This window comes from Diadema antillarum, unplaced genomic scaffold (assembly GCF_040938485.1).
Source record: "Diadema antillarum isolate AM-2024a unplaced genomic scaffold, OU_Dant_1.0 seq00001279_RagTag, whole genome shotgun sequence".
NCBI lineage: Eukaryota > Metazoa > Echinodermata > Echinoidea > Diadematoida > Diadematidae > Diadema > Diadema antillarum.
Genome location: NW_027272059.1, coordinates 410,856 through 424,527, shown reverse-complemented (window position 1 = coordinate 424,527; position 13,672 = coordinate 410,856). Strand labels below are relative to the sequence as shown.

The 13,672-nt window shown below is 37.5% G+C and overlaps 1 protein-coding gene across 1 annotated transcript in view; it reads right to left on the bottom strand.

The window, feature by feature from the left end:
- LOC139745612 (uncharacterized) overlaps window positions 1–7,515 on the bottom strand; it is a 40,006-nt gene extending 32,491 nt beyond the window's left edge. The window contains exons 1-2 of the mRNA XM_071656012.1: window positions 7,382–7,515; window positions 2,111–2,241 (exon numbers count right to left, since the gene is read on the bottom strand). Coding sequence (XP_071512113.1) covers window positions 2,111–2,241; window positions 7,382–7,502 — 252 coding nt within the window. The 5' untranslated portion in view covers window positions 7,503–7,515. The remainder of the gene's footprint in view (window positions 1–2,110; window positions 2,242–7,381) is intronic.
- Between the last annotated feature and the right edge of the window lie 6,157 nt (window positions 7,516–13,672).

The window sequence follows — 13,672 nt, the reverse complement described above, 5'->3', positions numbered from 1 at the left end:
AAAGTGAACTTCTAAACATTTTAAATTGTACTAATGAGGTCTGACAGTATAATAATTTTGTTTTCATTGAGTTTTCACTCTCACTTTGATTGGATTACACATCCATTGCACAATGGAAGCATCCTTTATCTAGTCAATATGCGTTGTAGGCATTACTGTACTGCTCATTTCACTTTAAACCAATTTTACATTTCAGAAGGCATTCACTGAAATAACTCACAAATACACAGTGCAATATATCATAATGTATAGCAAATGAATACAATTATAAAGCATCCCTCTGGTGCATGTAGGAGAGGATATACTGAAAGACTTAATATTCTCCAGCTGTACCCCTCCCCCTTTAAAAAAAAAAGAAAAAAAAACAGTTAAACTGGTATTTTTTTAATTTATCAAAATGAGATTAATCACACCATTTCTTGGAGTAATCTTACCAAGAAGAGTGATGTGAGTCTGAAATCTGATGTCATATGCAATTGATAGAAAAAATGCCTTGAATATCATTCTCTAACAAAGTGTGCTTGGGTGGTCACAGCTTTGGTGCAGTGTTCGCCAAGAAATTCCTTGCAACTGATTGACAAATTGGCCTACATTTATGTAAATAAAACATCTCGACGGAGGAATTTCATGAATTTGAAGAAATCCCTCTCCAGGTATTAGAAAAGCAGTGCAAGAGTTGTTCTGAATGACTGATTATTCAGAATATACTATCTTACATTTTTCACATAATTCTGCAAACCACTTCTTTAGATACAATGAGGATCTAAACCGGGTAAAAATATATGAATCTCTGATGACATCAATTGTCTCCAAAGTAAAAGGAGGTGCACTTTAGCTTCATTTCACAGAATTATAGTACTTGAGTATTTTTTAATCATATCATCACATTCATATGACATGAAGTATCTTTTTTGCATGATCATTATTGATATACTGCACATCATTGTGAAACACTTTTTAACAGACCTACCAAGGCTCACGCCTCCTACACACTCCATTCCTCCCCCCCCCCCCCCCCATCGTATAATGTCCAGCAATAACTCACTCCAAGCCAGTTGATAAACTTGGCATCTCTGTTCTAACTGCATTTGGGTATGGTAATCATGCAGAGCTAGAAGCAATAGAGACTATTATTGTGTAATGTCAGAAATTTTGCTGCAAACTGGACAGCGGTTTTCCCCAAACCAAATTAAATATCTACTTTTACATACACACATACACCTCTCCCCCTCCCCCCCCCCCCAAAAAAAAAAAAAAAAAAAAAAAAGAAAAAGAAAACCTATCTTTACAAATGTAGTCTTCAAATTATTCAAAATGAAATTTGAAATTATTGTAAGTGTCACACAATTAGTTTCAAAACAATCAGATTGGATATGGATAATTCAATAAGATATTACCCATAAATATTATGGATGGTGTTAAAGTACTCTTGTCTTGTGAGGGTATCAATAGTTGACTTTTACGCTAATGTATAGTTCAAGGGCAGATGTCTTCTACAAACCCACATAATTCACATCTGATTTGCATCTAGACTGTAAAAATATTGAATGCACATGCTGTACAGACAGTAATTGATATGAGCAATGGATGACATTATAAGTCTGCAACTATTTGAGAAGACTTAGTCTCATTACAACCACTTTAATTTACTAAGTTTTACCTTGTATGATGTATACTATGCCTCAGAAACTGCTTCATTTAATGTTTGATTCATTTGATTTGAAATGATAAGATGTTATATTTCTCTTTACCACTCAGCTAGAAAGTAAAAAATGCTTCTCTCCTGGTGCAGTGCATGTGGTTGGGTGTTTACCAACAATCTAAGCTATCTCACTGAACAAAACAAAAGATCCCTAGAGAGTAATAAGTGCTTTGAACATCATATTCTCTTTCTCTAATGTCTTCCAGCAGGTGACCCCTATACAGAATATATAAGAGAAAAGTGTGCGAATGGACAACCTGCTAAGGGGGAAGTTTCAATCAAAATCTGACACATGATTGACATAAACTGTGTACAGAGTTAATCTTTTAAAGATTTTAAATGTTTGCAATGAACATAGGAACTTGTACATGTAGTGTAAATTGAACTTATTGACTGGTTGAAAATCACCTCTCCTGTCCATAGTCCTGAATCATCCACATCTTTGGCAAACACCTGGATTACATCGTGCTGACTGAAGGAGAGATGGTGTGGATCTGGAGCATCATAGCTGAATACAGTTTGCACACGGGATATTGGAGCTGAAGAGAAAGATATTTGACCATAAAAGAGGGTATATACTCTTTCTTACTACATATCTCAATCAGAGTCACTCTCCAAACATCCTCAATTTTACATTACGCTTAGAATCTACGCTTTACATTGTTTTTGATGAAAATTGCATACATGTAAATATATCAGTCTCCTAATTTATCATTTTATTACTAATATTAGCTGGTAGACATAGGCTCCTACTATTTAGGCCTACCCCGCCCCCCCCCAAAAAAAAAGTAGGCTCCCCTACAATTGTAATTTAAAGTTTTACGTTTGCATGCTCTCTTCAGACCAACAGAAAAAAATAATGCACAGAACATCTGAATAGATTCCTAGTATAGTAATCCTACACTACAGCATTAACAAGTTACCTAGGTTACATCAGTTTTCATATTTTAGGAGAATGTATAGTAATCAATAGTAGATATAGGCATTCTATACCAACAGTCAGACCGCAACGCGGCTGTTAATGAGCTCAAATCAAAAATTTATCGTACGCGCAGGTTTTTGCGCATGTCCTTCTGAGCACCCAAGATTCTGCGAGATATTCAGAGACGGAGTGCATGGTCGACGAGATTCATTTAGGGACGACATTAAGATCTACTCTCTGTGACTAATTGACATGATTTGTGAATATTTGATATAAATCACACCTTTTAATGCTTACATCATGTAAAATGAACTTATGATACCATCATTCTTATAACTGCATCCTACTGACATTTTCAAAACGATCCTAAGACAGATTATGACAAGGCTTTCTATTTATTGATCACCCGACCCGTTCCAAGATTGAATCACGTCATTACTGATATCCAGCATTCCAGAGATTCTTGTTATAATAGCACAGTAAGAACTGAATTGGTCCCTCGCTTAGAAAACTATAAAAATTGAAAGTCTCGTCGAGTAAAAATAGTGGTGTGGCAATTTGAGATACATGTACATGCATGATCATGCGCGCTCAGGGTATCATTAGTTAAAGGACAAGTTCACCTTCATAAACATAAGGATTGAGAGAATGTAGCAATATTAGTAGAACACATCATTGAAAGTTTGAGGAAAATCAGACAATCCGTTCAAAAGTTATGAATTTTTGAAGTTTTTGTGCAGTACCCGCTGGATGACAAGACTACTGCAGTGTATGAATAACTTAGATGTCACATGCGTACAACAATATAAGGAAAATATAAAGAGAATTTCACAAAATTCCATCTGTTGAAAAAAGTATACATTCCCCTGACTCGTTACCGACAAATGTTATGGGTAATATTATTCCCCCTGCCTTTAGAGAGAGGCAAGTCAAGTGCTCTTTTATTATGCGAAAAAAGTGAAAATATGTTGAATTTTCTTTTACATTTTCTTTATACTGTTGTACGCATATGACTCACAAGCTGTAGTAGTCTCCTCATCCAGCGGTTCCAAGACAAAAATTTAAAAAATTCATAACTTTTGCATCGATTGTCCAATTTTCCTCAAACTTTCACTGATGTGTTCTACTAACATTGTTGCATTTTCTCAATCCTTATGTTTATGAAGGTGAACTTGTCCTTTAAATTACTCGGCAAAGAGCCCAAAAAAACTATGTGTGCAAAGTAAGTGTTAGATCTCTTATTATTGATTAATAATAAGCTATTCATTAATGCAACAGTTCAGTTACTGCATCTAGTTGAGTAAACAAAATCCAAGCCAAAGTTGAGCTGTCGATCAGAGTGGAGTGTTGTTCTTGTTGTTTACGTGGAGATCTTAGTTGCAGTTGCCTGAGCCCGAGCGTGTATACATACATCCTGCGCGTGCACACACACACACATAGGGTCCTATACTTTCATCTACACACAGAGTATTCCTGTATGTACAGTACACGTTTACTGTCCTTCCACACCGTTCAACTCTCCACTCAGAGGGCAATTAACCAATCAGAAACGCGTATTCGCGGCAAACTGAAATCTCGTCAAAAATTAATTGTACAACGCAATGATTTATTCGATTACCTAACCCGTTCCAAGAATCAGTCCACATGAAGTCATTACATTTTCATAGTATGATATTTCCTCTTTCATTTCATACCTCTTCCATTTTGGTCCACATTTATTTCATTGTTCTAATGTACCCCATAAGAAAAATGAAAAATATGCAAATTTTATGTTTTATAATTTCCTTGTTCAGTATATTTCATATGTCACAACCTTTCAAGTGGTCGGATGTCATCAAAGTACAACTTTTCAGCTTTTTATCGAGGTATATATCATGTAGATTGGTAATGTCATTTAGATTTACAGGGACTCTAAACATGTGGTCTTCCAGCTCATTACGTATTCATGTCTGCGAGGTCCATGCATATGCGTACGATAAATACGAGGAAGGCTTGAAAGGTATTCCTGTACAGCAAAGCTGACACAGCCAGCTTGAAGGCAGATCTGCTCAAGTTCCAGTCTACTTTCCTGAATAGCAGCCCAGGTTCCAGATCTGTACAGCAAAACTGGGACTCCTTTAGGACGGAAATCAGCAACCTCATGGATAAACACATACCGTCAAAGATGTCTGGAAAGAAAGGAACCAACCCTTGGATCACAAACACCTTGAAGAGAGGGATCAGGAAAAAACAGAAGATGTACAACAAAGCTAAAGCCTCAAAAACATCAGATGACTGGCTTAAGTACAAGAATTTCCAAAAAGAGCTTACGAGTCAACTTCGGCATAACTACTGGACTTATCAAAACAAGATGTTCTCTCCAGCAGACAAGAACAACAAAGCCTTCTGGAAGTTCATTAAATCTAGAAAGCCAGAGTCAATCGGTATTGCATTTCTTAAACATGGTCAGCAGCTTATCTCAGACAGCAAGGGAAAGGCAACAGTATTGAATGACCAGTTTCAATCTGTCTTCACCATGGAGGATCGCACAAACATCCCAGATCTCGGACAGCCTACCTGTCCATCCATGGACCGCATTGAGATTTCCGTGGAAGGTATTGCCAAGCTACTAAAAGCCATAGATGCAGGCAAAGCAACAGGACCAGACGGCATACCAGATAGAATCTTGAAATACCATGCTGAGGACATTGCACCGATCCTCGCCTTCATCTTCCAGCAGTCCCTGGACACAGGAATGGTGCCATCTGACTGGCGTCTTGCAAACATCTCTCCCATCTTCAAGAAAGGTGACAAGAGCATGGCCTCCAACTACCGCCCTGTATCAATCACATCCATTTGCAGCAAACTGCTTGAACATATACATGTAATCTTCACCAACATCATGGATCACTATGACGAAAACAACATTCTGAATGATGTACAACACGGCTTCCGCCCGGGCCATTCATGTGAGACCCAGTTAATTATCACATCACAAGACATTGCATGCTCTCTGGATCAAAAAGAGCAGATTGATGCAGTTGCTCTAGACCTCTCCAAAGCCTTTGACCATGTCCCCCATGAGCGCCTTCTCGGGAAACTCCAGCATTATGGGATCCATGACAGCCTCCTTCAGTGGATCAAAGTTTTTCTCACGGAAAGGTCACAACGGGTTGTAGTTGACGGAGAGTCATCTGAATGGGTACCAGTCACATCTGGGGTACCGCAGGGTACGGTCCTCGGTCCACTTCTCTTCATATCTTTCATTAATGATATAGTAGATGGGATCTCTTCCAAAATCCGACCCTTTGCAGATGATTGCCTCATATACCGACCTATCAGTGACCTCAATGACAGTCAGACCCTACAACAAGATCTCAGCCGGCTGTTCACATGGGCTGATACATGGCAGATGAAATTCAATACGGAGAAATGTTATCATATCACATTCTCCCTTCGTCACAAAGCCATCAGAAATACATACACCCTGGGAGACACTCCCCTTGCATCTGTACCAGATCTCCGGTATCTAGGGTTAACTTTTTCATCCAACCTATCCTGGCAAAGTCACATCAACAACATCACATCCCGGGCCAATCGGATGCTAGGACTAGTCAGCAGAAACCTACGAAAGACCTCGCAAAGGATCCGCCAACAAGCATACTTCTCCCCAGTGAGACCACACCTAGAATACTGCAGCTCAGTCTGGAACCCACATACAAACAAACACATTTCCCAAATGGAAGCCATCCAAAGGCGAGCAGCACGATTCACCCTCCAGAGGTATTACCGTCCAGACAGTGTCTCTGCCATGATTGAACGACTTAAATGGGAAAGTCTGGAGAGGAGAAGAAATGCTGCTAGCCTCTTCCTCATGTACAAGATTCAGCACAACTAACATGGCAGCCATCAATGCACAGCACTACACATCACCCATGATTGTTAGCAACACACGACAGTACCATCCAAACAAGTTGCTGGCAATTCCTACCCGAACCCAACTCTATCGGAACTCATTTTTTCCACGTACAGTAACTGCTTGGAATGGGCTTCCTAAAAACGCCCTTGAAGCCACTTCATTGGAGGCCTTCAAGGGAGCTCTTCCACTCACACTGAGGAACTGGATTTTTACTCGCACCATATATTTTAATTGCACCAACAAGCATGCACTGCAAATGAGCACCTAAGTTAAACTCCTTAGCACTACATCCTGACTTATGGATCCTGCTGAGTATCTTCGTAGAAGTAGAAGTAAATTTAGAAGTAAATGCGAAGGCTTTTCAGGGTGTTGCGGTCTGACTGCCAATAGCATGAACTAGACTAGTACAATAGATCTATGGCATGCCTCCTATGATGGTCCGTAGGCCGAATTAGCCTTGGGGCAAGAAGTAAATTTTCATGAATTCTTGTCAGTAGGGATACTTAATTACGAGCTAAACAGTAAAAAAGGCGCTTGCCGCCTATCCTTCATCTTGCTTGCAAAGCCCGACTTTGCTCTCGAGTTGTACATAATTACATGATACAGAACGTAACAGAACGGTGCACAGTGCAGTGCAGCTGCGGTGATCAGTATCGAGTAAAAGAATCTGTGATCTACTGTACTAACCTAACGTGCTATGATAGGCCTACGCTACCGGTATACCGCAACCGTGTACGCCGCGCCGTAGCACTATAAAAACACGTTGACGTTTACGACATGTAGAAAAGCCACCGCTGTTTGTGTTATTGTAAATATTGAGGGAATAGTACACAAATTCTACTAAAGAAGCGAAACTTACCTCTGCAGTTGGCATCTGCACATAACACCTTTTCTGGGAATTCAGCATTGACTGCAAGTACATGTAAAAGCACAAAACACACAATAATTTTCGTCCCGCCGGGCCCACTGGACGCAGCCATTTTTACACGTCGACGAACGAATGAAAACAGGAAGTGATTGTGCAGAGACACACGTTACTTAGCTTTTTCCCTGGAGTGAAACCCCATCATTGAGAACCTTCGCCCGCATTGGACGCGCAATGTAGTACAAGCAAAATTGATACCCAGGATGTTACACCAGTCTGTGTGAAAGGTTGCAGTTCCTCGAGTCGACTGTGCACAGGTGGAAAGTTGTTTGAGGGGGATTTAGTTAGTACACTAGTACCTCAAATATACCAAATAATTATACATGAGCATTCAGTGAATGCAGAATTACCCATCAGGAAGTTTTGGCAAAATCGGACAATCTGTTGAAAAGTTGTGAATTCCTAAAGTTTGGGTTAAATGTATGTCCCGCCATCGCTGGATAAAAAGACTACAATATTGCGTGATGTCACAGGAGGACCGATAGGGTAAAGATGTAGAGAGAATATACATAAAATTCCACAAAACTTAATTTGAATCACATATCTTTAAATTTTCTGTTAAGATTTTGAGAGGGAGATCATTGTGGCTGCACACAAACTCCATTGATCGGGCTGTAATCATTCGTGTATATATGTTCCTGTAATGCCGTTTTACCTTTTTAAAAAATATTATTATCATTTTAGCGGTCAATACAGTAACAGAATGGTCAACCCTTTCTTGATCTTAAAAAAAAAAAAACATTTTCTATCCTTTTACAAGCATTACATAATGATGACTTTCTTCCTTACCTTTTTCATAATGCCTTATAAAAAAAGAAATAGTTCTGACCAGATTGCGATTGATAGTGCATGAAATACAAAGGTTGTCTACCCTGCTACCCTAAAAGTGGATATTTTTGCGAGACTAATTTTTCACGCTCAGCCGGGTAAGAAGAGTTTCGTGTGTTTCTGATGCCGCGGAATCAAGATATCAACTACTAGAACATATGGCAAGCAAAAATATTCGCGTACTTTTATTTTCGCGCTAGTTTCTCAACTTTCTGGTTTCGCGAAATGCGCGAAAATTTCAACACCGCGAAAAAGTCCGCTTTTACAGATGTATAACGTCTTCCTCCATTATGTCATGTAGAATATCATAATATGAATATGAATATCTATACATGTACATATACATGTATATATAGACGTCCTCATAAAAGGTGGGTTCCACCTTTAATCAGGACCAGTTTGTTTTACTTTGTTTTTGGATATCTCAACCATACCCGATTTTCATCAAATAAACTTTTCATCCCCCTAAGAATATTGTATGCTCCTTAATATTAATTTTCATATAAATGATTTCTAATTATCTCGCAAAAAAGTTAAAATATGAATCCCCTCTCAACCAAAACTCTATCATCCCTTTTATCATATTGAGAACAATGATAGTATGCAAATATAACAAATAATGATGTCATTACTGACACTGACGACAATAGTCATCATCATTCATCATCATCTGCACAACATCGTCATAGAGGTCGTCATCTTCGCCATCATCATCAATACGGATTGCACCATAATGTGAGTGATTTAAAGTTCGGCCGCAAATACAGGTGTGGGTTTGTTGTGAGACAAAAATATACAAAGTTGCCTATGTGAGATATTAACGTCGTCGGTATGTAATAGCTCGCATTTAAGGACAACCCTAAATGGACTCAACCCGCGTGGAGAGAAAAGTTATACGGGAGAGAATTTCGCCACACATTTGGGCCTATATTAGCAGGGAATATCCGTGCTCTAGAGCGCATTCATGATGCGTGGTGGCAGAAATAAACACATTATTTTGTGCCATGACGACGCCTTTATACAGAACTCTGAGCTTTTCCTTCTTGAATGCACAAAGTTCATCGATTTTGTTGTAAAACACTGTCGTGTTGAGTTAGAAATGCCGCTTCTTACGACTTCCAGAGAAAATTCCTTATTCTAGAAACAGTTATTCTTGTATAATCTGAAACTGATACAGGTGATTATGGGTAAAAAGTGTACATTTTGACGTTCACACTGTCTTGATCGACGCAAGTCGACAAGTGCGGATGACACTTATATAAAAGGCGATTGAAAAAAAAAGGGGAGAAATCCATATTGACCCTATCCCTGCCCACTTCTTCACTCCCTATTATTATTCGCTCGAGATAATCTTACACACCAGCAGACATTGATTAACGTGTCACGACGCCTTCGCCATGCATCTTACATCTTTCTTTTTTTTCAATTCAATTCAATTCGTTTATTTCCATTTAAATCACAATAAAAACAACATGAAGCATTCGGAGTTACAGATGAACATAAACAACAATGACATGTAAAAGAAACCACAACAACAACATCAGAATTACAGTCACGAATTGTTCCAGAATACAAAAGGCAACAAGTAAAATGGAAAATGGTGTACACATAAAAAGCCAATAAGGCCTGTAGGCGCGCATACACCGTTGTTACAAATCGTGTAGAATTGGAATCAAAGTTGTTTTCAAAAATCATAAATCAGTTTTATACAGAAGATACACAAAAGAACATCAGACACAAAAAAACAAAACAAAAAACAAAAAACGATATGAACATAGAAAGAATTATTAGATACATCAATGTAATCTTAATAAAAAGATAAAAGATGTCTTTTATACTGCTTCTTAAATAAATTATTATGTTGCTTATTATAATTATCTGGGTTAATAATTGCATTCCAAAAAACTGGTCCTGTATGACGAAGAGTTTGTTTTAATTTCGTACGGGGACATTTCCATTGATGAATTTTATTGCAGCTCCGTGTGTTATGAGTGTGTATATTTGAATTTAATGTGAACATATTCATGATGTAAGGAGAGAGTGTATCTGTGTGGAAGCGTTGCATGAAAGAAATTATTTGAAGTTTATTTATATCGTGCAGCTTAAGTGTATTCAATCGTTTAAATAACTGAGAAGTGTGAGCTAAATATGAAGATTTTGTAACATTACGAATTGCTTTCTTTTGTAATTTGAATAACTTATCAAGTCTGGAATTAAAAGTGTTTCCCCATACGACATTACAATACAACAATTTAATGAGGCAATATAAACGAATTGTAAAGAGAAAATAAAACAAAAGATGGCAATTCAAACTTCAAACGATTTAAAACACCTACAAACTGCGCAACTTTTCTGCATACATTTTCTATGTGTTCACGCCAGTCAATATTTTCATCCAGAATAATACCAAAAAACTGAACTGATTTACATCGAGTTATTGGCTTTCCATATATTTTTATGTCATTTGTGAATTGCACATTTCCCTTCTTCTTATGAAGTAACATATAATTAGTTTTATCTACATTTAATGACAGTTTATTGCACTGAAACCATTTCACAATTTTAAACACATTTTTATTCACAATATCATATAAAATATCTATATTACTATGTGAAGCAAGAATAGTGGTGTCATCAGCATACAAAATGAAATCAAAATCAGGGCAAGAATTAACAATATCATTGATATAAAGCAAAAAAAGCAAAAGACCTAAAATCGACCCCTGTGGGACCCCGGTGCAAATCGTTTTAAAATCAGAAGAAACAGAATCAAAAACAGTATATTGCATTCTACCAGAGAGATAAGACTTAAACCACTTCAAACAAATACCTCTAATACCATAATACTCTAGTTTCTTTAATAAAATAAAATGGGAAAGAGAATCAAAAGCCTTTGAAAGATCCATGAATATTCCTATTACACTTTTATTAACATTTATTTCATTGACTATTCGGTCTTGTATTTCAGTGATAGCCATTTCAGTTGAAAAACATTTTCGGAAACCATACTGACTCGGAAATAAAACATTTTTTGGACAATAAAAACTTATAAAATCTATTATACATTACTCTTTCGAGGATTTTAGAAAAACAAGGTAGAATTGAAATGGGTCGATAATTACTGAAAACTTGAGAGTCACCTTTTTTAAAAACAGGAATCACTTTGGCTATTTTCAACTTATCAGGTACAATACCGTTAGAAAAAGACAAATTCAAAACATAAATTAATGGTTCAATTATTGCATCGATTACCCCTTTAACTACTTCACCATCAACATCATCAAATCCTGAACTTTTCCCGGATTTTTTTTCCGGATGTTAGGCGATGTTCCAAGAAGAAGAATAGAGAATATTTCAAGATATGATGATGAAGAAGCAGATAATCAGACAAGCAGAGGGTCAGTCAAAATAACAATAAGTGAAATGTGTGGGTTTCATTCTGCGTCATTGCAAATTTGGTAATCACGGTAATTCACAAGTATCATATTTCACGCCGACCGTTACCACATGTCCAAGATGATACATTTCGCGGAGAGATCGACCGATGTTTACCACATAGTTCAAACATGAGAGGGAATTATTCAATAAGGAATCAAATATTGCAGCAATGATACAGTACCTTCTCTAGATAATCAACCTTGGAACAGAAAATGGTCGTAGTATATAGTTCAGGTGTGGGATGAGAAGTGGACGTACGCTGCACCAGGTGGACTATGATACGGGGTGGCACATAGTGGTCACTCTCTGAATCCGCTTGAACGTGCAAGTATTCTTCACAAAGTCGGCATTTTCTCCGTGGAATGTTTGGTTCTTTCGTCAAAAAATAACACTGCACTATGATATACAACACTTGTGAAGATAATGAAGAAATGGACTTGGCAAAAAATAGCTGTATTATGATCAGTAATGGTCAGCTCTCTATCGATAGATATCGAGACTCTCAAAAATGATGCCTTCTTTATACTTTAATCTTAATGCAAAGGTTTCCTACACTGTACATCCCATGCAGTATAGAATAAAAGCCTCTATATAAGTATCACGTTATAGTTTCCTAGCAGCACTAAACTGAAACATAGCCCACTGAGATGATAAAAACTGGATTCACATTGGGTAACTTTGCATCGTAAAAATGTACAGCGATGCGCAACAAAGATTTTAATGCATGGAGGGGGTGCAATATTATGGACCGTTTCTGAAGGAGCGAAGTATAACCAAGCGGGTGCGGTCTAGTTATCACAGGAGGGATCTTTTCAAACGTAAAATTCAATTTATATTTTTCCAAAGTTTTTAATAGTTTTTATATAATTACATTGTTTGACACAGTCATGTCAGCCATGAAGAAAGGTCTCCGATCTTCTTTGTACGCGGTATTTTATTGAATTTTTCTAACCTAAGTTCAGCATTACCCATTTGTTCATGAGTGGATAATATGCGGTTGAACCCCTCCCCTTCCCTTCCCCTCCTGGCCTCCTCCCTCCCACTCCCTCTCCCTCCTCCCCTCCCCCTCCCCATCTCCCCAGAGTCCCCCGATCTCCCCCTCCCCCCTCTCCGCCTCCCCTCTCCCTATAAGTCACTGCAATGTTTGCTGATGACATCAATGTATTCTGTTCCAATCCTGATTTTCATTCGCTCCTAAGAACTCTCAATACTGAATTACCGAAATTATCTATGTGGTTTAAGAGTAATAGATTATCACTCAATCTGGAAAAGACAAATTGTATGTATTTCTATAATGTTATAAATTCTATATTCTAAATATATATAAATATTCTATAATGCAACATTGGAATAATGGTGGATGGTATATCATTGGAACAAAAAGAAAGTATCAAATTCCTCGGAATTTATATGAATGAAAATATGAAATGGAATGTTCATGTACAATATATCTCTGATAAAGTGTCTCGTAATGTTGGTATACTCCAGAAGTTAAAGTATTATGTCCCTCAGAATATTTTATTCATGTTATATAATTCGTTTATATTATCGCATATTTCTTATTGCAACATTGTATGGGCAACTTCAAAAAGCCACATTGATAGTATATTACTTTTACAAAAGAAAGCTATACGTATATGCACCAACTCAGGTTATCGAGACCATTCAGATCCTTTATTCGCAGAATTAAAAACACTTAAAGGGGAAGGCTAGTAAACTGATCAGTGGGAATCAGTGGAAATGCTGGGAGATGATTGTTCCAATCCTTATGGGATTCATTCAAGAGTACATTGTATATCTATTGTTGTGTGAAAATTATTTGCTTCAGAATGGTCTCATATTCAAGTAATGTACAGTTTAATGCCCCGTCACTGACGCTTACCTGGAAACATTAAACTGCACATTACTTGAATAGAGACCATTCTGAAGTAAATGAGTTTCACACAACAATAGATATAT